The 25,186-nt window shown below is 38.9% G+C and overlaps 1 protein-coding gene across 2 annotated transcripts in view; it reads left to right on the top strand.

Moving 5' to 3' along the window:
- LOC105499578 (sarcoglycan beta) overlaps window positions 1-24,698 on the top strand; it is a 30,603-nt gene extending 5,905 nt beyond the window's left edge. The window contains exons 1-6 of one of the 2 annotated variants that reach the window (XM_011772211.3): window positions 7,591-7,680; window positions 12,296-12,505; window positions 16,032-16,217; window positions 16,981-17,172; window positions 17,494-17,625; window positions 21,264-24,698. In XM_011772211.3, the coding sequence (XP_011770513.1) occupies window positions 7,645-7,680; window positions 12,296-12,505; window positions 16,032-16,217; window positions 16,981-17,172; window positions 17,494-17,625; window positions 21,264-21,467 (960 nt within the window). In that variant the 5' untranslated portion in view covers window positions 7,591-7,644 and the 3' untranslated portion in view covers window positions 21,468-24,698. Of the gene's footprint in view, window positions 1-7,590; window positions 7,681-12,295; window positions 12,506-16,031; window positions 16,218-16,980; window positions 17,173-17,493; window positions 17,626-21,263 lie in introns of those variants that run through there. The other variant, XM_071093340.1, reaches the window with a different exon arrangement.
- The last annotated feature ends 488 nt before the right edge of the window (window positions 24,699-25,186 follow it).

The raw sequence follows: 25,186 nt of genomic DNA, 5'->3' as shown, positions 1-25,186 counted from the left end.
TATTTTAGGATATTACTAATTAAGCAATTTTAGGAGAAGTTGAAAGAACAGCAAACTCAAAACATGAACACTGTTGGTTTATCTCACACTCTGCCAATTAGTGAATTCTTATGACTTTATATAAATCTTTAATCACTAGGAGACTTTTTTTTCATCTATAAAATGAGTAATATGGACTAGATGAGCTGCAAGATCCCCTGCAGTTCTAACACTCTTTAATACTGTTTTGCCATACTGATTAGGTTCATGATTGAGCAAATCTTGCTCTTTGTTTCAATTTTTGGTTGACAGTTCACTTTAGGTCAAGCCTTGATTTTGAGCGCATTAGACAATCACCAAAAGCTGGGCACCCTTTTTTAGTAAAATTTATTCTGCAAGCTTGCTAGAATAACTACTATTTCTAACCTCCAGTCAATAAACAAGGAATTTCTCTATAGTTGCATTTTTAATAAATTTAAACCCAGCTTAAACTGATAAACCTTTCCTAATTACCTCAAACCCTCAGAGCTCATCACTTTCTCCTTTATGCTTTCTCTCTTTAACTTTTGGACATGTTAATATTCTTGTAATTATCATGCTATATTATATTTATTTACTTCCTATCTAAGCTTTTGAGTTTCATGAAGAAAAGGAGAGAAGCTTATTTAGCTTTATATCCTCAGCACAGCAACTGGCACATAAGAAAGAAGAAACAAGTTGGGGGCCAGGAGGAGGAAAGGAGGAAGGAAAAGGAAACGGAATGGAAAGGAAAGGATGCGATTGGCTGCTTTGTATCTGATGTCATAATCCACTGAGATAGAAGGCAACTTTAACAGCCAATTGGTGTTTCTTACGGTGTCATAATTCTACTATTTAGCCAGGAGTGATTTGTTCTAGAAAGGGTAATGTGTTGAGTATCTAGATGGAACAGGGTTTTTGTTTGTTTGTTTGTTTGTTTTTGAGACAGAGTTTCACTCTTGTTGCCCAGGCTGGGGTGCAATGGCATCATCTTGGCTCACTTCAACCTCCACCTCCTGGGTTCATGCGATTCTCCTGCCTCAGCCTCCCGAGTAGCTGGGATTACAGGCATGCACCATCACGCCTGGCTAACTACATTTTTAGTAGAAATGGGGTTTCTCCATGTCGGTCAGGCTGGTCTCAAACTCATGACCTCAAGTGTTTGGCCCGCCTCAGCCTCCCAAAGTGCTGGGATTACAGGCGTAAGCCACCATGCCCAGCCTTGGAATAGATTTTAATTTTTTTTTTTTTTTTTTTTTTTTTTTTTTTTTTTTTTAGACGGAGTCTCGCTCTGTCGCCCAGGCTGGAGTGCAGTGGCGCGATCTCGGCTCACTGCAAGCTCCGCCTCCCGGGTTCACGCCATTCTCCTGCCTCAGCCTCCTGAGTAGCTGGGACTACAGGCGCCCGCCACCGCGCCCGGCTAATTTTTTGTATTTTTAGTAGAGACGGGGTTTCACCGTGGTCTCGATCTCCTGACCTTGTGATCCGCCCGCCTCGGCCTCCCAAAGTGCTGGGATTACAGGCGTGAGCCACCGCGCCCGGCAGATTTTAATTTTGTCTACCCTGGATTTTTACCTACATCAGCCAGCTTAAAAGATTTTTAACTGGGTATTTTAAGAAGCCAACAAAAGATAAGCTGAATCCACTGCCTGAACTGAGCTGAAGTGAGAGCTATGTATATTTAGTTCACACTACACCAAACATAAATATATGCAATAAATTACAGGGGATTATATTATGCAGTAGGATTTTCATCTTAATTTCTAGTCTTCCTAAGGACAGTTGCTAACCCTTAGCCAAGGGACTGATAAGAACAACCTATGTTTGGCTTGGATGCTCTTGTAAGCACTCCTCATCCTTTCCTGGCTGAGCCATGGTATTCTTGTCCTTTTGCTGTCTGTGTTTGGATTTTGTGTCTTTGGATCAGGGCCTGTATTACTATTTGAAGAAAATCTTTTAGTCTTTGCTGACCCACTTGCATAAAGTTGCCTTTAAATGCAATGTTTATCCAAGGTAATGCTTAGGCCCTTCGTGCTCAGAGGCACTTCGTTCTTGTAGGTAGCAAAACACTTCTTTGTCCACTAAGTGTTTTCTAACCTGAGTGCTCTGTGTTCTCCTTTCAGGAGTTCTGTTTTGTCCTTTTCTCTGACACATTAAGGGAAAGGAAAATATTTTCTAAAAAACACCCCTTGGAGAACAAATGAATTTATTGGGAACCGAGCGGGAGGCAGGTTACCCCACTGACAGAAGCAAGAATGCTGTTTCCTGTGTCATATCAAGCACTACCCACTCAGAGCAGCAGTTCAGAATTTTTTTGTACAATTATTTCATGTGCACTATTGATTAAACTATAAAAACAAGAGGAAATTTTAAATATATCACAAGTGTATCACCTTAGCACCTAAATAAACTATAAAACATTTGCAACAAATACAGATTAGAAGGAGAAAAAACCCAAGGTAGATGTAGTGTGATTTTAGAGAGCTGAAAACTATTTTTCCTATCGCAACCCAGGTTTACATCACAGGTTTTTCAGAAAAGAAGGCGTCCTCACCCTCCATCTTTTCAGCTCTGCTAGCTAAATGCAATGGCAAGGTCATGGTTCTGTGAAAATCCCCAGAGGAGGAGCTCAGGACACATTAAGCTATTGCAGAGACACAGTGGGTATGGTCTACCTTGCAAGATGTCCTTAAGCACATCGGGAGAGGGATATGGGATAGCATGAGACAATCCCTAGGATGAGTAATGTTAAAATAGATCCTTTTCAGCACTTTTAATAAACATTTACTGGATTTCTAGTGTGACACAACCATCTGCCTTAAGCATGGGTAGAATTAAGCTCATTCTCTGCTCCCTAGGATCTCATAATCTATTCAAGAGAGAGAAAAACAACCATAGTTCAATGTGATCAGTTAGAGTAGATAAATGTTCTGCGGAAACAATGACTCCTCCTTTGCCTCCTTTCCCATCTTCTGAAAAAGGATCAGGGAAAGTCACAGAAAGGTGATGTTTAGATCCTGTTTTGGAAAGATGGAGAGACGTTCACCAAGAAGAGGAGAGCAAATTGAAACAGGAGGAATCATAGCAAAGGGGCATGAAATTGAATGGAGGGGCAGAAAATGACAAATAGTAGTCCAATGTAACTACAGAGTAGTCAGGGAACCAGAGACAAGACTGCAAAGATAGTCCTGGTTTCAACTTATATATCAGGCTAAAGGAATTGATCTTTATTTCATAGGCAGTGGGGAGGCAGCAAAGGGCTGTAAACAGAAAAACTGTATGATTGGGTCTCTTTTATATCACATTGGAGGTCACAGAGGTTAAGTATGGAAGGGGCAGAACTGGACCCAGAAAGAGCACATAGAAGACAAAGAGATGAAAGTTAGTCTAGTGGCCTTCTCTGGGGTACGGTATGGTGAGTATTAGATACCAACATCAGAAATACTTAGATGCTAGTAATATTTTTTACCCAGTAGAAAAAATTAATTTAATATTCATCAGAGTTATTAAGTATGTATTATGTACTTGGTTCTTAATGTGTTCAGGACTTAGAGCAACATGGAAAATAATAACATATTGCCTCTGCTTTGTAAGGAACTCAGTCTAATCAGAAGCAAACTGTATATCATGAAAAGTAAAGTAATGAGATACTGCATTAAGTATTAAATGGGGTGTTACAGCAAATTAGTGAAAAGTTAAAAGGAAAGAGCAATAAGGACAGGCTGTGATTGTCAGGAGGAGATAGGACTGAGGTTCGTCCTGAAAAATGGGAAGAATCTGGAGAGGCATGAATTCACAGATAAGTAAAACAGATGGACAAATACATAAATTTCAGTATAGTGTGATGTGACAATAGCAGCATGCTTGGGGATCACAGAGAGGGGCACACAAATCAGAAATGTATGTCTGGGAGAAGGTTTAAGAAAGGCTTTTCAGAAGAGATATCCCTTGATCTGAGTTTTAGTGGACAAGTAGAGAACAGCTAGATTAAAAGGAGAAAGAGCCACATAAGCAAAGGAACAGAGCCATTAAGAACTTGATGAGCTCAGGCAACTAGATGGGGGCTGCAAATATTGCACATGGATAAAGGGATAGATTACTTTGTCTCTGATTCTCTGACTCCTCTGTAGTTGGATGTATTTGTGGGACGTGCAGGAAACAAGGCTAACAAGGGGCAGAAGGACCAAAAGGTTCTATACTTTTGGTGAAGGGCCTTATGCACTAATATAAGGAGCTTAAATTTTATTTGGAGTATGATAAGCTTGAGGGTGAGGAGTGACATGATCAGATTTGTATTTTAGAAAGATCATTCTAGAAATAGTGTAGAACTACTTTGAGGTGTCTGACTAGATGGTGATATCATTCACTAAGGGAACATAGGGGGACTAGACTGGGAAGAAAGATTTTGAGTTCTTGGGCTTGAAGTGTGTATTTGTAACACACAAACTTGGTGGCTTTAAACAACAGATCTTTGTTGTCTTACAGTTCCAGAGGTTAGAAGGAAGAAATCAGAGCCTTCTGGAGGCTCTAAGGGTATATCTGCTCCATCCCTCTTTCTTAGCTTCTGGTAGCAGTTGGCAATTATTGGTATTCCTTGCCTAGTACAGTGATCACTCCAATCTTTGCTTCTATGTTCATATCACCTTTGTGTATGTTGCCGTCCTGTCCTCTTATAAGGATAAGGATAAGGGCTCATCCTAAATTCACAGTGATCTCAAGATCCTTAATAACATCTGACTTAGTCCATTTGGGCTGCTATAACAGAATATGGACTAGGTGGCTTATAAACAACAGAGATTTATTTCTCACAGCTTTGGAGGTTGGGACCTCCAAGATCAACATGCTTAGAGATTTAGTGTCTGGTGAAGGCCTGTTTCCTGATTCATAGATGTCACTGTGTCCTCACATCGTGGAAGGAACAAACCCATCCTGTTGGATCTATTTTATAAAGGCACTAATCCCATTCATGAGAACATAGCTAATCACCTATCACTTCCTTCTATAATGTGAATGTGTCCCCAAAAATTCATGTTTGGAAATTTAATCTCCAATGCAACAGCATTGGGAGGTGTTGCCTTCTGGGAAGTGTTTAGGTCATGGGGGCTTGGCCCTCATGAATAGATTAATGCCATTACAAAAGGGCTTGATGGAGTTTTGTCTTTTTTCACCCATTATCTCCCTTCTGCCATGTGAGGACATGGCATTCCTCCCCTCAGGATGACAAGGTGTTCAAGGTAACATCCTGGAAACAGAGACCAGATCCTTGTCAGACAACTGAACCTGCTTGTACTTCTCAGCCTCCAGAACTGTGAGAAAATAAATTTTTGTGCTTTATAAATTACTCATTCTCAGATAGTCTGTTATAGAAGCACAAAATGAACTAAGTCAGCGTCTAAAGGTCCTATCTCCTAATATCATCACATTAGGGGCTAAGATTTCAACATATGAAATATTCAGGGGAGACACAAACATTCATTCTATAACAATCTGCAAAGACTTTGTTTCAAAGTAACACCACATTCACAGATACTGGAGGTTAGGACTTGGATATGTCTTTTTGCAGGGCACTATTCAAACCACTGAAAAGTGAACAAAGGTGTAAGTGTCTTCATAATCTGACTCATACTCCAGCCCTGGGGAGCTCTGTTTTGTGCTTCCAAATGCTAATATCATGCAAAAGGCAAAAAAAAAAAAAAAAAAAAAAAAAAGCGCAAAATTAAAGGCTGTAATGTATGGCAGAAAGAGCAAAGACTAGTCAGATGAACCTAGATTCAATACTGGCTCCTTAGTAGTTGAAAATATGGTCAGCCATTTAACCTCTACAAGTCTTGATTTCTTCATTTGTAAAAGAGGCATTGCCAGGCACATAGTTGACTTTAAATGTCATTATTTCAGGGAGAAAAAAAGCTGACAATAGTACATTTGAAAATAACCCACATTAAAATGTGGTCATGTGAGTAAATTGGATCTCTTTAAAAGAGAATAGAAATTGGCATTAAGAATAGTGGGATGTCCTGTCAGAGACGGACATCAGCAAGGAGGAAAGAATCCAAGAGAAGGGGATGTTCAGATAGCCAAAGGGGCATTTGGTTTCAGGAAAATTGGCTACCAGGTGTCTTACCACCTAAGTGGGAGGGAGGTTGGCAAAATCAAGTCAGGGCTTAGAAATTGGGATACTGGGCAGATTTCTAAGATATTTATTAAGTTTAATTACTGTGCCAGACATTGGAGATTAAACGATGAGTAAGACACCTATCTTCCAGATAGAACACACCATCTTTTGAATGAAGTCAGCAGGTAGACAAGATAAAAATAGAATGCAATCTGAAGTGCTACAAAAGGCTAGGCACAGAGTTAAGGAATAAATCTGTGGGAGCCTCTGAAGCCTTTACAGAAAATACGATGTTTAATAGATTCTTGAAGGATGAATAAGAGTGTGCGAGCCAGGAAAGAAGAACTTTCCCAGCAGAGAGAAAAATGCAAAGCGTAGGAATTAAGGACTAGGAGACAGGAACTCAGAGTCAGTTAAGAGCCTAGTTGTGCAAATTGATCAATGAGACCACAGGCAGAATATTAACACAGAGCCTTACTGCTGACTCCTGCCTGCATCATTGGGCTTTAACTTAAGAGTTTTCCTGCCTAAAATGCAGATTTGTCCCACAGACTCAGAGAGGAGTGAGTCTAGAAATATGAGTCAAGTGGTTCCAGCATTCGGGACAAAAGAAATGCAGAGAGACTGATGACCAGCTAGGTACTGACTCCTACTGAATTAGACAGTACTAGGGCCCAAAGATGCTTATTAGAAGTGATTCAGCTACATGAGGAACAGTTGCTATTGACTTCACTGCATTTTTTTTTTTTCAGCTAAAATAATTATTGAATTATATCTGCAACAGGGAACAATGAATATCTACCCAAGTAACTCGTACATCTGAGTGGCTTCCCAGTGTTCGGTAAATGTCCGTTCAATTAGGTTCCCAAGGATATACATGGTAACACTATCTCCAACACTAAATGAAAACTGCATCCCCAGTATCGCAGGATAAAAACATCAGACTTCACAGGCCTCCAAAGTTAAGCAGCCCTAAGTGATTCAACTTCCTCCTTGAGGACTCTGTCTTCAAGACTCCAGCTGCCTAAGTGACCACTTGTTCACTTCTGCCCACGCAGTCACCACGCCGGTCCGCGTCCACTTGTGGTCTTGATATCGGCCCTCCCACCTTAGCCCAGGAGACCTTGGTCCGAGAAGCAAAGAGAGCGTCACAGCTATCTTTGGCACCGGATGGTGCCCAGGTTTCAGCGGTGGGGAACAAAGGGGACGGGGAGAAGCGTCCTCGGTTTTTGAGGGTGCCTTTTCTGAGGAATCTGCAGGTGGCCCGAGGTGGCGCAGAATCCCCATAGGTCCCTTCTGGCCCCTGAGCGATACAAAGCGCCCGAGGCCACTGTCCTACGGACAGGGGCCGCGGCGGAGCCTGAGCCCGCAGGGCCGGGATATGGATCTTCGGGGATGCGGGCTGGGGAGGAGAAGGTGTGAGCAGCGGGTACCCCGAGTCCCACCGCCAGGGCGCAGGCGCAGGCGCGCGGGGTGCGGTCGCAGAGGGGCGGGCACGGCCCGGCAGGGAGCGCGGCGGCGGCGGGCGCGGGAAGATGGCGGCGGCGGCCGCGGCAGCGGCTGCAGAGCAGGTCTGTGAGCACCGCCCCAGCCGGGGGCTGGAGGAGCTGGGGAGGCCGGGTCCTGCCGGCTAGGCCCGCGGGAGGGCTGGCCGGGGGTGCGGGGCGCGCGGGCCGCAGGATCTGGGTTAGGCGGGGCCGATCGGTGCGGGGCAGGAGGAGCTGTCCCCCGCCGAGGATGCTGGCACAAGCTGGGGACAAGGAGCCAGCGGCGGCCTCGGCCTCGGCTCGGCCTGGCCTGGCTGACCCTCGGCGGGGTTGGGTGAGGAGGGGACTCCGTCCAGAGAGCCTTGGAGGCTGTGGAGCCAGCCTGGAAGCCTGCGCTGGGACGTTTCAGGGACGTACCCCGTTCAGCCGCCAGCAGCGATTCGGATAAAAATAACCTCAGCCCCAGCGAGAAGGCTCCCCTGACACTAGCCAAGAAACGGGTCAGCTGTTGCCCGGGTGTCAGCTTGCAGCCGCTTTTTGTTTCTGCCATCTCCAATATGCAGACATCTCAGATTTCCCCTCCCGCTTTGGTTTTTGAAGATTTAGTCACCAGTCTAAAACTATCTGCTGTCCACTTTTAAAAATTATTTAACCAAGGTTTCCTGACCTGCGCTGTAAACTTGTAACTTAGAATGGTTTAAAAGGCTTCTTATCCCCCCAAAATCTAGCTATCCGTATGCATACATGTACATGCATATGTGTGTGCGTGCACAAATATATATGTATTAATATATACATACATGTAATCGCTAGGGTGATTTATTATAATACAAATAATTTTCAGTCACTTTCGCCCTTACCTAACTTACTTTTCCTTTGAACAATTATAGTAGTTTCTCTTGAAAAAGTCTCATTCTAAAACATTGTTGAAAAAATGAGTCAAGTTTTGACCTTTGGAACCATTTTCTTAGATAATTAACTTTTTAGAGACCTATTAGATAAATGTCACTGGAGGGCTCATTCTGAAGATAAAAGACGGAAAATCTGCCTTCCAGAAGCTTAAAGTCATACAGCCAAATACATGCAGAAAAATCAGCTAAAGACAATAGGCAGGCTGCAGATTTGTAACAGTAAAATAAAACGTAGAAGAATGAGTGAAACTGAAAGGAGACAAAACTTCTTGGAGTTGTTGGGATTTGAATTGTGCCTTGGCTTTCCTCATATCCCGCCTAAGTTATCGGCTTCTGTTTCAGATAATTCTTTTCCCATCTGGTTCTGTTTTTGCTTTACACATAAGTGGGGCAGTCTGATCCATTTCTCAGTCTCCACTTCAAATTTACGCACTACGTCTCCAGCCCTGAACTTAACTGAATTTTCCACAGTGATCTCAAACTCAAAAATGTTCAAAACTGGACTCTGTCATACTTACTATTAAAAAGACTACAACCATCCATTAACTTGTTTAACCTAGCCAGAAACTTAGGACCAAGGCCAGTTTAAGGGAGCTGAGAAGGACCTGCACTTGGTTTAATGTTCTGCTGTCCGGGTCCTGAGATTTAAACAGTGAGCCCCACATTTCCTTTTTCCCCAGGGTCCCACAAATTATATAGCCAGTCCTATTTGGGAGTCATCTTTGACCCTTTTGTGCCACACTCATATCCAAACAATCACCAGATCCTGACAGTTCTGCCTCTTAACACCTTTCCCCAGACTTCAGCTTCAGAGTCAAACCTCAGTCAGTACCTCACTGGGACTCTTAGAGAAACTTGCTGTTGATATCTTCATTTCTAGGCTCTTCAGTTCCAGTTCATCTCTTTTTGGAGTGATTTTGCTACAGTGCAAATCTGATTGTATAGGAAACCTATTTTAACTCTTCAGTAGTTCCCCTTTGCCTTCAGGATAAAGTCCATTGTTCTTGTCATGGTATTTATGTCGCTTACTGGCCCCTAAGCACATCTCTTACTGTATTTCTTGCTTCTCCCTACACCTATCCTTCTCACCATCCACATAAAGTGACCAAAATTAGTTCTCCCAGAGATGGTTGCCTCTCGAAGTCTCCATGCTTCTTCCTCTGCCTAGAATGACCTTCTCAGCTCTCTTGCCTGGTTAGCTCCTGTCCATCCTTCAAGAGTCAACTCAACCTTCAGCTTTTCTTAGAACCTTTCCCTGATGCCCTTGCCTACTAGGTGGAGATGCATTCCTCTTCTGTACCCTTTCTGTATTGTGTGCATTGCTCCACTCCAGCACTTGCCTTGCTGTGTGAACTGTTAGTGACCTTGTCCATCTACCTGACTGGCCTGTAATTAAGCTCCTTGAGGGTGGACATTATGTTCATCCTGGTAGCTTGGAGCATCCGGCTTATAGTAACTATTCAATAAATGTTAAATGCATCAAGATGAAGACAGTAATGTGCATGGTTTGGCAGAGAAGAGTAAAGACTACGTCTCAGGAGGGATGAATTTTGTCCTTTCTGTCTTTTATGCGGACCTATATTCAAACTCTGGCTAACACTTTTAAGTTGCCCATCTATTAGGGTTGTCAGAAGCCCATAGTGAGGTTTTTTTTTGGAACTTGACTACAAATTCAGTTAGGTCTTCTCTTAAAGTATCTTCTTAATCTGTCCTTTTTCATACCACTTTAGTTTAGGTCCTCTTACCTTAATCCTCCATTACTACAACATCCCCAGCAGCCTACTTACTGGTACTCCTGTTTTTTCCCTCTCCTACAAATGCCTGCACATTTAACATTCTGAATTTGTGCTCAAAAACCTCCAGTGACTCCCAATTAAATAGAACATAAAGACTAGAATTTGTACCCTGCTGTCCAAGAACCTTCACGGCCTGGCCCTACTTTTCCAACTTTCTTTTCCCTGCCTTGCCATATCTGACCCATCTACTTCTCCCCATTTTCCTAACAATTCCAGGTCATCCTGTCTCTCCTCCCTTTGAACTCTGCAGCGTGTATTGCCTAGACTATTAATTTTGGCACCTGAACATACAGCAGGCTTTATTGCATTGTTAACTATTTTATGTTAACATGTACACAAATCATATCTGTTAATACATAGAGGATAAAGACGCTTTCCTATAGCTCTTTTGTATTCGTATCTATGGAATTAGTGTTTAAGCATAAAGTGCTTAATACACGCATATTCAACAACTGAATTTTCTCAGAGCTCTAAGAAATAGGTAGGACAGTATCCATTTCTGCCCACTTCTTTTGTGCTCTTGATATTCAAGATTATTACCCAAAATGTCATTCAACCATAGTCTAGGTTAGAGGTTCTCAAATCATTTTGGCCTCAGGTTCTCTTTACAATCTTAAAAAACAGACGATTCCAAAGAGCTTTGGTTTATATGCATTATATTCATTGATATTCACTATAGGAGAAGTTAAAACGGAGAAATGTTTAAAGTACTGGGCTATACAAGCACACATTCCATTGAGTGATGATGTCATCACGTTGGTCATGTAGCCTTTACATTCATGGGCCTAGGAGAGTAAAAACAGCAAACAATATCTGTTACTGTTTTATTGTTATTTTGAAAATACAGATCCCCAAAGGGGTTCATGGAACCCTCCCAGGACTCCCCATTCTGCATTTGAAAACTACTGATCTAGGGTAATGTGAGCTCTAGTCAGTGAAATCATAAGTAAAAAGCTGTGTCAGCCTTCCCAGTCTTATTTTCATATAAATGAAAATGTATACCGTTGTCCCTCAGAATCTGTGGGGGATTGGTCTCAGGACCCCCAAAGGTTAGCCAAATTCATTGATGTGCAAGTCCCTTATATAAAGTGGTGTAGTTTTTGCATGTAACCTCTGCACATCCTCCTGTATACTTTAAATCCATCTACAGATTACTTACAACACTGAACACAATGTAAATACTATGTAAACAGTTGTTATACTGTATTGTTTAGGGAATAATGACAAGAAAAAAGTCTGCATATGTTCAGTACAAATGCAAATGCAACCATTCACCTTTTTTCCAATTTTTTTTTTTTTTTTTTTTTGAGACGGAGTCTTGTTCTGTTGCCCAGGCTGGAGTACAGTGGCGCGATCTCGGCTCACTGCAACCTCCACCCCTCCAGGTTTAAGCAGTTCTCTGCCTCAGCCTCTGGAGTAGCTGGGATTACAGTCACGTGCCACCACGCCCGGCTAAATTTTTTTGTATTTTTAGTAGAGATGGGGTTTCACCATCTTGGCCAGACTGGTCTTGAACTCCTGACCTTGTGATCCACCTGCCTCGGCCTCCCAAAGTGCTGGGATTACAAACGTGAGCCACTGCACCTGGCCACAAATATTTTTGATCCACAGTGGTTAAATCCATGGATATGGATCCCATGGATATGGAGGGCCAGATTTATATATACAAAAATTAATAAATTATTAATAAAAGCAGTTACTCACTATAGGTTATGTATAACAACTCTGCTCAGAAACAAGCTGTATACTTTGACAGTGGGACTGTTGAAAGCAGAGAGGAAAACTATCAGATAGTGACCTTGAAGTTTCTTCTATCCTCTAAGCACAGTTACGCCCTTAGTTGGAACTGTGACTCAATGTGACTTGCAGTTTATTCATGGAAAATGTGTCAGTAACCAGTTCAGCTTGCTATAGGTATGAATTTGCACCTAATAGATAAATGCACAAAATGAGAGGGTATAACTGTTCCATTATGTTGTATTTCATATTTAGCAAAGTTCCAATGGTCCTGTAAAGAAGTCCATGCGTGAGAAGGCTGTTGAGAGAAGGAATGTCAATAAGGAGCACAACAGTAACTTTAAAGCTGGGTACATTCCGATTGATGAAGATCGTCTCCACAAAACAGGGTTGAGAGGAAGAAAGGGCAATTTAGCCATCTGTGTGATTATCCTCTTGTTTATCCTGGCTGTCATCAATTTAATTGTGAGTATATTGTACAGAATACTCCTTTTAATTGCCATGGGGAATTTTTTATCTGCTTTATAGTGAAATCATAGACTTCATTTTCTCCTTTTCTATACGTCTTGTCTCTTATTGAATTTTAATGAATACTTTATAAAAAACTAGTGTGCTAATATTTTCACATATTAATTTCATTTAGAAAAAAATGTGCATGAGTTTATCCCTTTAATGGACTTAACTTTTAGCAAGGGTAGAATTGTGTAGCTCCCAGCTAGCTCAGTCGGTAGAGCATGAGGCTTTTAATAAGGATAGGATCAACTCAATAGAAGAGAACTTTGCCAAGATGATTTTATTGCTTTCACATGTCCTTAAAAATATAATCCTTTCTGTTTTCATTTAACTTTTCCTACATTTAATGTTGCCTCCTCAGCTGGATTTTAAAATTTTAAACCCTTTGATGGCAGTAAAAGGTTATATTTTATAGTCCTAAGTCCCTGTTGTCAAAGGATGCAAGGATCTGGTAGACGGATTTGCACTGAAGTGCTGAGGACCTGATAGGATGCCTTTTCCAAAGATGTTTGCTTTTTTAATGAAGAAATCCTTTTAATCTGAAGTTGTCACTATCTGGGGGTTAAATTTGAAACTGTCTGACATGTGCTTGTACAGATATTTTCAGATCATGAACGTAGTCTGCAGCAGTCTTAAAGTGATTCTTTTTGTGTTATTTTCTACTTCTAATGCATGCAAGGCAGTCTTTTTGTATTTATGTATGTCCAAAGTACTTCTGTCTAATTCTTCACTCAAATCAGAAAGTCCTCTTCCTATATAAATTTCATATTAGATATGTACATTTTTACTAGGAGCACAAATTCTGAATGGATTTCATTTTATAAATTTATCGGAGACTTCTGGTCAAGATGGCAGCATAAAGACATTTTTATCTTTTTCTCTAAAAAGCTCATTCCAAAGTAACAATGTCAAGAAACAGAAATATCTTTGAAGAAAGTGGGAAGCAACTGAAATCCTAAACCATAATATATGAAGATACAAAGTAGGAGGAACAATGGCAGATAACTTATCAGAGAGGAGAATCTGCTTGTTGGGGAAGGGATGTTGGTGGAAGTACCTTGTAAAACCCTAAAAAGCCTTGGGAATTAGAAGTTCCAGTACCTTGAAAAGCAGAAGTGAGGCAAGAACTGAAAACAGAGAAGTCATTTGAAAAATCTGTATAAGAAGCTGTGAGATCCCTAGGCCTCCTCTCCCTTCCAGCCAGCAGTTAGACAGCTACCCCTCCTAATGTCACACAAAACTACTATGTCTCTGGACACACTGGACCAGAGAGGATTCTTTCTGCCTGAGGATACTGGAGGGTAGGGGTTGGGTTTCCATACTGAAACAGGGAAGTCTCGGTCCTGCGACTTCCTTTCCCACACTCTATTCTCATCCTCCACCTTCAGCTCCTTGGCAGCCAGGCAAGAGATAGAAGAGCCTTCTCTGGGATTCCTGATGCATGTAGGAAAAAGATCTGAAGATACTGTCATTTGGCAAGTCCCAGTGAAAAAGCCACCTGATATCCCTCTTATGACACCTGTCAGTCACAAGCCCCACCCCTCAAAGAATTTTCTATGAATTCATCACAAAGTATGAATACTGAGCCAGGGATCAATAGACTTTTGAGGAAGGTGGGAAGAATAGAAAAATGATAGAGATGAAAACACCTAAACCATGGGAAAAGTAGAAACTCATGGAATAGAGAAAATGCCACAAAAACTACCAAAAAAAAAAAAAAAAAAAAACCAAAAAACCAAACCTGAATTCAGTATTTTCAGATAAATAAGAATATACTGCATCAATGAAACAAGAATAACATGCCTTTTAAAAGGACCAAGGCAGGCATAGTGGCTCATGCCTGATAAAGTGAGACCCTGTCTCTACCAAAAAACAAAACAAAACAAAACAATCAAAAATCAAAAGGAACAATTAATAACTCATAGAAATGTGTATGCGCACACACACGCACACACACACAGAGATGAATGGGTGGGTGGGAAGATGGATAAGTAGTCAGATAGATAGATAGATAGATAGACAGACAGACAGACAGACAGAAGATATTAGAGGATAAAAAAAAACTCTTCCAGAAATTTCAACAAAATTAAGGAATCAACTCCAGAGCTCTAACATGCTATTAATGGGTGTTTCAGAAAGAGCACAGAAAACACTGGGGTGAAAATGATCAAATACATAAATCAAGAAAATTTCCTAGAACAGATTGAAAACTACCATCTGGGTCCAGTGTAATGCATGAAAAGACACAAGGCCATTATTATGAAATTTAAGAAAACCAGTAATAAAGAAAAGGTCCTAATATCTTCCAGAGGAGGAAAAAAAACAGGTTATCTATAAAGAATACAAAATCAGAATGGAATAGGACCTCCCAAAAGCAGCATTGGGACCTGGAAGGCAATAAATCTATGACTTTCAAAATTCAGGAAGAAAATAATTTTCCGTCTAGAACTGTAAACTTAGCCAGTGTAGCAAGCAAATGTGTAGAATTATGAAGACATATTTTTGCCATGCACACTTTCCAAAAATTTTTACTTCTCATACATTCATTGCTGAGAAGCCACTGGAGGATGTGCTCTACCAAAAGAAAGACGAGGATATAGGAAACTGGGTGTCTGTCACAGGAGAAGAACAAAAGGAAGTTCAGCATGAAAGTAAGGGAAAGTTTATGATTACAGCTGTGCAGGGGGCCCATACAGACCAGTCCAGCCCACACAGACCAAACCAGAAAGATAAAGGTTCCAGAAAGATTTCCCGAGAGAGAAAAATAGAACTAATACATTATCTGAGAGGCTCAGACCTACAGAATATTGTATTGAGAGATTTTACAGAAATATTGGAGGATTTGAGATTAATTAGATTTTTAAAGAAACTAAGGAAAACGAAGTATTAAACTCTGAGAGACAAGGTACAGGAAAGAAACTGCCATTATAGGACAGTATTTGGTTTGGTAATGAACAATATTTACATGGTTGTAATACTGAAAATAATGACCTTGGATTTAATTAAAACTTGAGATTGGAGCTGGAAAAGAAAAGAGATATAAATGAGCTAAATTTCTCATCTGCTAAAATAGAAAATGAATAGATAAAACCTAAATTATGATAATTGAAAAACTAACATATATTTAGAAGAAATATATATATTTAGAACTAAGGAGATAAATTCTGGATGAAATAGCTAAATTTGTTGAAAGTGGTTGTTCTTGGGAATGAGATATGGAGAAGGTAGAAAAAATAAGAAACTATTCTTTTTAAATTATAGACCTTTAGGACATTTTGACTTTTAGCTATTTGCATGTAATACCTTAATAAAAATAAAATTGGTTTTGTTTATAAGTGGAAAACTAATTGATATATTTACCTCACTGATTAAACATTTTAGGAGGTCTTTAACGTTTTGGTGATAATATTTTCTATTTGTTTTCCGATTACATTAAATGTATGCAGCCTACCAACAGTGGACTTGTGTTCTTTTTCAGATAACACTTGTTATTTGGGCTGTGATTCGCATTGGACCAAATGGCTGTGATAGTATGGAGTTTCATGAAAGTGGCCTGCTTCGATTTAAGCAAGTATCTGACATGGGAGTGATCCATCCTCTTTATAAAAGCACAGTAGGAGGAAGGCGAAATGAAAATTTGGTCATCACTGGCAACAACCAGCCTGTAAGTTGCCACATTAACTGAAAGAAATGCAAACAGGAGAGGGGCATTAGAGAAAAATACTTTGCAAAAACCTAGATTGATTATTGGAAAGAGATATTTTCCCTTAGAAAAATTAGTGTATTTATAATATATCTATCAATGTATGAATATAGTGAATACAGTTTAAAACATCCATAAATATTAATATTTAATAATACTATTGCTTTTATAATCTGTTAAAATTAGATGATTTCTTAATATTTGAGATTTTGTTCAATGGTAGCATTTTCTATGATAGATGTAATTAGTATGAGAATACATAGGTTACTATTTGCTTCTCCATATGAGGAAGCCATTAAGAAAGCACTTTCCCCAGTGAGAATACTCTGCTGTTTTGGGGGCTCTGGAAGAGAATATGCCAATCTAGTCAGTGGCATCCCATGCCAAGAGTTGAAAACATAGTTTTCAACTGAATAAAACCTCAAGGAGGTATTCTTACCACCACCCCTGCCTATCTTAGTCCTTGGGCCATGTTCCTCCATGACTCATGTATTTTTGCATAGCTAATAAGCAAATAAACGTATAAGCCTTCATTCTAAAGAACTCTTCTTCCAAGTGGATGGAGGGAGGACAGACAGACACAGTTAAAAGTATTTGAAGTTAGCCTATTATTGTGGTTTTTAAATTTCTGTAATTTTTGTAATTTTTTAAATATATTGTTCAGGAATTTTGTTTGCAGTCTTCTTTGAAAATATATTCACAATTAACTGTTTTTTTTTTTAAGATTGTTTTTCAGCAAGGAACAACAAAGCTCAGTGTAGAAAACAACAAAACTTCTATTACAAGTGACATCGGCATGCAGTTTTTTGACCCGAGGACTCAAAATATCTTATTCAGCACAGACTATGAAACTCATGAGTTTCACTTGCCAAGCGGAGTGAAAAGTTTAAATGTTCAAAAAGCATCTACTGAAAGGGTATGATTTATTGGCTTTGCTTTACTAATGGGAGAGAGTTATTCTCTACAGTTATAAAGTGGATGGAGAGTTGTACTGTTTTAAAGTAGTATAAAAGAATATATTCCAGAACACTGGAAAGGATTAATTCTAGATTTGTCAATAACTAGCTTGTGTGATCATTATCAAGTCATCTTTATCTCAATTTCCACATCTCTAAAACATTAATAGAAACATCTGACTTTCATGTCTCATGACTGAAACTTCTGTTTCTCTACCTCTGATAACAATTCTCACATTAATTTAGAAACTTTTTTTAGTACTTGTTTTTTAAATTTTCAGATTACCAGCAATGCTACCAGTGATTTAAATATAAAAGTTGATGGGCGTGCTATTGTGCGTGGAAATGAAGGAGTATTCATTATGGGCAAAACCATTGAATTTCACATGGGTGGTAATATGGAGTTAAAGGCGGTGAGTATTCTTTTAAGAGCTTAAGAGAATTATTAGGTTCGGGGGGAGGGATTGCATTGGGAGTTATACCTGATGTAAATGACGAGTTGATGGGTGCAGCACACCAACAAGGCACAAGTATACATATGTAACAAACCTGCACGTTATGCACATGTACCCTACAACTTAAAGTATAATAATAAATAAAAAAAAAAGAGAGAATTATTAGGTTCTTGGGTACATAAATCCATATGTGGAATAGTACACAGTTATTGAAAATGATATAATTGTCTATTTTTTGACATGGAAATATGTTCAAAGTGGGTTGTGAAGTAAAAGAAAGTTACAAAACAGTTCGTGAAATACATTTTCATTCTTCAAAACATATGTATGTTTATAAAAACCTGGCAGGGTATGCCAAAATGTCAACAATATTTAGTTATGGATAGCAAGATAACAGATTATTTGTTTTATTTTTATTTCTAGTAGCCTGTATTTTTTTTTCTTGTATAATGATTGCTTGTGTTGTTTTAGAAGGCAAAAAAAAAAAAAAAAAAAAAAACCCAAAAACCTTCTAAAAGAGAATTCTGGAAGATCAAAGTAAATATTCATGCCTTGGAGTTATTGTTTTTAATTAAAGATTTTTCAGATCCCTTCCTGAGTTTCATATCCAGTGATGTGAAAAAAAAAACAATTAGCAAATGTATAAAATTATTTTATTTAGACATATTTATTAAAAATTTATTTTAATCTATTATTAATTGTAAAGGAAAAAGGTTTTTGTCTTTATTGTGGCTGTTGAAAGTGAATTTTCTTTGTGCTTAACAGATTATATCTGAACTTCTACAGTTATGGTATTTCATGTGCTGTAAGTCCAAAAACTTTTTAATGGCTCACAATTCTGGTCAAAGTATACTTATTCAAAATGGCTTTGGGTACCTACAATATATTATTTAACTAAAGCGAATTAAATTTGTCTTACCAAGCATTACATGACAAAAGGGAACTTAAACATAGGGACTTATCGTTCTTCCTTATTAAAAAAATTTCAATTTCATAGTTCTTGGGAAAAACACTGTTTAAAAGTAGCTGTTTTACTTTCGTAAGCAGTTTTCCCCCCAACAACACATAATCCCATCTCTAAATAGTAAAGATGAACATAAAATGTAATTATTGCCAGAAACTCAGTTACCTACCAAGTTAATTTTTACGTATATTGTGGTGTAAGAAGCCATTCTTCTAAGAACACTGTTGGAGAATAGTCACAGTACGACTGCTATTCTCAGCAGTAGAAAGTCACAGAAGCAAGATATTTGTATAGAGACCATTAGCAACTTACCACACCTTTTTTTTTTTCTACCTGCCACTTCTTGTCCCATTCTACCTTGTAGTTAATATGACAAATATTTAAATACTTTGAAATATACATATACACATATCAGTTGCTTCACTGTTAAAGGAAAAGAACCTAGTATTAAAAAGATAATTAGCTTTATAACTTTGTTAATATCAGTGGTTAGTTTAAAGTGTATAAGCCAATCATTACAAATAATTTTATCAATTAAACTGCTTTTTTGAAAAATCTGTTTAAGAAACAATTTAGTCTGGGCACGATGGCTTACACCTGTAGTCCCAGCACTTTAGGAGGCCGGGTCAGGTGGATCACGAGATCAGGAATTCGAGACCAGCCTGGCCAACATGGCAAAACCCCATCTCTACTAAAAATACAAAAATTATCCGGGTGTGGTGGCGGGTGCCTGTAGTCCCAGCTACTCAGGAGGCTGAGGCAGGAGAATCGCTTGAAACCAGAAGGCAGAGATTGCAGTGAGTGGAGATTGCACCATTGTACTCCAGCCTGGGCAAAAGAGCAAAACTCCGTCTCAAAAAAAAAAAAAAAAAAAAAAAAAAAAAAATTTACAGAAAGTAAAATTAAATGACCACAAGATGGCAGCATTGGAACAAATTGGAAAACTAGTCACTTAAGAATTGCTGTCTATTCCATATGCTACCACTGCATAATCAATTAGCCATCTCCATTGTTTATAACCAATTTTCTTTCTTTGCTTTAAATACCCTCTGTAAGCTGATGCCTCCCAAATTTGGAATTGTGCTTTAACCTCCCCGTTGAACTAAGAGTCACATATCTTGCTCGCTGCCTACTTACATTCTCCATTTCGATATCTGATAGGCATCTCAAATTTAATAGTTGAAAATTTAGATTCTCCATTACCCACAAGCATGCATTTCTTTCAGTATTCCTGTACCGTTAAATGACACCCATCAGTCCATAGCAAGCCTTCTGGCTCCACCTTCAGAAGATACAGAGTCTGGCTATTTCTCACCACCTCTCGCCATCACCACCCTGGTGTAAACTGCTGTCATTTCCTGCCTGGATGGTTGGAACAGCCTCCTAGCTGATCTTACTTCCAAATATTCACTCCCACAGTCTGTTTTCTACCCAACAGCCAGAGTGGCCATTTTAAAAAGATCAAGTCATTTCTGTATTTAGAATCCTCCAAAGCTTCCCGTGTAATCTGGAATAAAATCTAAAGTCTATTCCCTGCTTACATGTCTGATCCTCAGGTATTTCTTTGACTCATCTCCTACCAGTTGTTCCCCCTCACTCTCCGTGCTTCTTTCACACTGACCTCATAGCTGTCCCTGGAATCCAGCCACATCTTCACGTCGGGGCCTTGGCAGGCACTGTTACTTCTGCTTGGAGTACCCTTCCCCAGTTACCTAGACAGCTTCCTCCCTCACTTCCTCTAGTTTCTGTTGGAATGTGACCTTATCAAACCACAGGTAGTCCTATGTAAAACTCAGTCCCCACCTGCTCACTCTCTCTCTACTTATCCTGCTTTATTTCTCCTCATGGGATTTATCCCACCTGATGTCTTACGTGTTTTACTATTCATTTTTTTTTATTGTCTCCCCCTACCTCATTAAACATCAACTCAATAAGAACTTGGGCTTTGCCTATTTTACTTACTGTTGTATTCGCCAGCACCTAGAATAGTGTCTGGCGTGTAGCAGGAGCAGGCACTCAGTAATTATTTGTTGAGTGAATGAAAAGAAGAAAGGAGGAAAGGGAGAAAGCAAGAGAGGCCTAAGAGTCCCTAACAAGAAGGATTTTAAGGAACCACAATAAAATAATGTTTCTGGAACAGTGGGCGTGAAGAACCTCCAGACTGGAAGTGCCTGGTCTTCAAATTACATGGTTTGAATCTTCATTTGCAGTGTTGCAAAAACATTGGAAATTAAAATTAATTCCCTTAAGGAGGAAAAGTCTTTTCGTACTCATGATCACAAACTTATCAATCAGTAACTTTGTTATAGTTCTCTTAGGACTTAAAACTGAAAATGATCTGACACTTTATCCACATCAGTTTTATTATGGACCTAGGAATTTTGATGTAATTTTAACTAATAATAGAGAAATTATGTTGCAGATTTATTTACATACATTATGGATATATGAAGCGAAGAAGTCACTTGTTGAATCCTGATATTGTTTTTTGTTGTTGCTCTTTTTTTGTTTGTGTCTTTACTCTTTCTTACTGCTTTCTTTTCTCATTGATATTTCAGTAAGTTTTGTTTACTGACTTTGTTCTGTACCCACTCATGGAGGTAAATAAATCATATTAGTATTCTCCTAATAGGAAAACAGTATCATCCTAAATGGATCTGTGATGGTCAGCACCACCCGCCTACCCAGTTCCTCCAGTGCAGACCAGTTGGGTAGTGGTGACTGGGTGCGATACAAGCTCTGCGTGTGTGCTGATGGGACACTCTTCAAGGTGCAAGTAACCAGCCAGAACATGGGCTGCCAAATCTCAGACAACCCCTGTGGAAACACTCATTAGAAGAACCCCAGAGGTCACCAACTTGTTTATATCTTGACTTGACTTTTTTATGCATGCAAATCATTATTTTTACAGAGTTTGTAATAACTCATAATTATTTTAATGGCATAGCATTGCTGTATCTGTTTTATGATCTACATAGTTAAAATCTTCTCAGAGAGCCTAAATTCTAATACATTTTGTTAATTTACGCTGATCTTCATATTTATTGTTCCCTAAAATAATTATGAGAAGCAAATGAAAATTCATGTTTAAAGAAGTGTTTTTAAAAGTCCCCTATCCCTTTTCTAAAGATTAAAAGGCTGAAGCAGCTGTTTAGACTCACTGTAAGTATACTTTGGTAACTCTAATGGGGATAGATCCACTTAGGATATTTAAATCAATGTTTCATGCTCTGCCTTTTGGCTTCTAAAAGGAAAGATGCGGATTTCTAGTGCATTAAGCCTGAGCCATATTCTCACATGTAAGTGAAGTCATTAAAGAGCTTTACATATGTGAGATAGAAACAATGGTTCCTTAGTTTTGCACTAGGAAGAAAATATTTTGTAAAATAATGTTTATTTGAAATAATGATAACTATCAATTGTTCACAATGTGGTAGAAATTAAAATACCATCTCAGCTTTAACTTTTAAATAATAATGATAACTATTTTTATTGAGCATCTTCTACATCCTAGGCATTGATTGTCCTAGGCGTTGCATGTTTATATCCCCAATTCTTACCACAACCCTGCAAGTAGGTGGTATTATCCAGGTTTTACCCATTAAGAAACTGAAGCTCAGAGAAGTTAAGAAACTTGGCCAACATCACATAGTAAGTAGCAGAGATGGGATTGGAATTCAGGCGTGATTCAAACCTGGATGTACTTGATTCCAAATGCCATGTTGTTTTCACTGTCTGCACTGACTTTTTAATTATTTAAAACTCTAGAAAGATGAACAAAGGTTAATTTAAACTTACATAAGAAGATGAGAGTCAAACAAAACAGGTATGCTTACTCTACTTAAAAAGAAAATAAACCTCATGTCAGACCCAGAAAGGACCAATCACTGTCTGATTTTAAACTATGTTGGGCCAATTCCAAAATATTATATGATGCAGAGGTCAAATTTACCTACTTGTGAATTATCTCAGTTTCCCAACAATGGACCTTGGCACACTGGAGTTAACAATACATAACAGAGTTGCCAAGATGTTTATACCCTCAGCACTCGGGGCAACACAGTGGAAAGTGGGGAGGCCATAGACCCAAACAAGTTATTTGGGCCAGGCATGGCCTGGTAAGTACACCATGCCTTGAAAATAAGTCCAGAAGCACTGGATTAAAGAATGCTAATGCAGGAAATAATACACATAATTTTTAGATAAGGATAATAATTTATCTCTGCTCCTAATATTACTATCTCATTGTAATTATTTATAACCCTCAAGCTAGTTGATTTTTAATATATTTGATTGGAAAAGAACTCTCTGGTATTATTAAGACTCCCACAGGATCAGGGACAGGGCCCCCAAAGGAGTTTACTGTAAAATAGGCAGTAGAGATGTGGCATGGGCACAACCCTGCGGTCAAGTGTAACAGCATTCTATCAGGGTCACTTTGAATTGTGTACATAAGAAAACCAATACAAAAAACAATTTGTATTCAATATTGTCACATTTCTCTCTGGTAGAAAAATCAAATACCTTAGAGATTATGAAGTCATTAAATTGTACTGAAATTGGATTGACTTACTACCTAACATTGAGTGCAGTTTTTAAATGAAAAGAATGAGATTTATAACCTCTTGAGTGTTGTTGTAGTGATATTTGAACTCATTTGAATATATTCAATATCATTTAATATCTGAATTAACAAAAAAGTTGCCGAAATTTTCATTCAGATGATCTATAAATTGCATATTCATTACTTGTCTGCTCTATTTAGATTTCTTTTAAAAGTTTAAGTAAATATTTTTATAAAACCCAGAAGACGCTATATTACAAAATATTATTTATTAAATGTAATTCATGAAATAATCTATTTTTACTCTTTTTTGGGAAATACTTGTGTTTTTGATACATCTCCATGAAGTGCTTTTGACATGAGAGGCTATTTTGATGTTTTTATACAAATGATGGTTAACAGGCATAGCGTTTTAGGATACTTTACAGTAGTCCTGGCTGTTTCTCTGAAATGTAGACTTGGAAAATCTATTAGAAAGCAGAACAGGGGCAAACTCTCAATTTTACTTATGGCTTTTTTATTATTTATTTATTTATTTATTTTTTTTGAGACAGAGTCTCGCTCTGTTGCCAGGCTGGAGTGCTATAATCTTGGCTCCCTGCAACCTCTGCCTCCCGGGTTCAAGCGATTCTCCTGCCTCAGCCTCCCGAGTACCTGGGACTACAGGCATGTGCCACAACGCCTGGCTAATTCTTGTATTTTTAGTAGAGATGGGGTTTCACCATGTTGGCCAGAATGGTCTCGATCTCTTGACCTCTTGATCCACCCACCTTGGCCTCCCAAAGTGCTGGGATTACAGGTATGAGCCACCGTGCCCAGCCGGCTTATTTTTGTTCACAGTAAATCTTCAACAACTCATTCTGTCCACCAGATGGTATTTTTCTGTAAACTGAAATGCTGACTTCGCCTCTTCCAGCTGTACACTCATCCCTGCACTGAGCACAGATATGACAAGCAGTAGCCATGGGGGAGGTGAGTGACAAAGATAGGACCCTGGGAGGGGGCGCAGGTACATGCTAGTTTCAATTACCACAATATTCTAGAGGCGGTCTGCAATGACAAGGAGGGCAAATGAAATTAGTGCAAGATTTCTTAGAGAATAATGGGCAGACGGAAAAAATGTAAAAACAACATAAAACAGGGTCTGCTGATAATGTTTTAAAATATACATTTATCTTCTTTTTGCATTGTGAAAAAATAAATTTTGTGTGATAGTTTTGATGATGAAAGGTAGAAGTTCTACCTATATTTGAATGAGTTTTTTTTTAAGGTAATGAGAATGTCATGGAGCTAAACTTGACAAAGAAGAGATCATTGAAATGCTGAAAATTTTAGCAGTCTTCTTAAAAGTATTGAGGGGGCAAAAATTACCAATTATGCCATACCAAAATAAGCCTATAAATGTGTTTCACATTGCTAACTTGTGTTTCAGTTGATTCAGTTTGTAATAACTAGTTATGAACTTCTGTTTACAATAAAAATTCTGTAAATTGTTTGCTGTTATTTAATGGTTATATATTAACTGTTTTCTATTTAGTCATGCAAACATGATGAATTTAAATATGACTTGAGAATGGGACACGGTCAGTGTTTATGTAATCTCTCTGGACTCCTAGAACTCAAAGTTAGAAAGTTGTACATTCCCAGTTTTGAATGCCCTCCCCTCTGTGCATTGCAAAAGGCTTCTCTCCAGTCGTGCTTCCCTGGTGTCCTAGCGGAAAGTGCACACTGTCACCATGGCAGGAGGCCAAAGCTGGAGATGAAAGGATGAGGGCTGGCCACTGGGCAGCCTTGATGGCAGGATGGGTGGAGCCTCAGAGGTTCAGGTCTTAAATCCCTACCTGGCTTGATCCAGATAATCCACCCATTTGAAAACCACTTAGGATACAAAGGTATGTCTTAGAAGCAATATTACTTTCCAGATCTCGTCCTTACCTGAAGTCGCCTCTGTTGCTTTTTTCCTTCAGTTTTCCCACCCTCTTTCTTTTATG

Source organism: Macaca nemestrina, chromosome 3 (genome assembly GCF_043159975.1).
Source record: "Macaca nemestrina isolate mMacNem1 chromosome 3, mMacNem.hap1, whole genome shotgun sequence".
NCBI lineage: Eukaryota > Metazoa > Chordata > Mammalia > Primates > Cercopithecidae > Macaca > Macaca nemestrina.
This window is presented reverse-complemented; position numbering and strand designations above follow the sequence as displayed.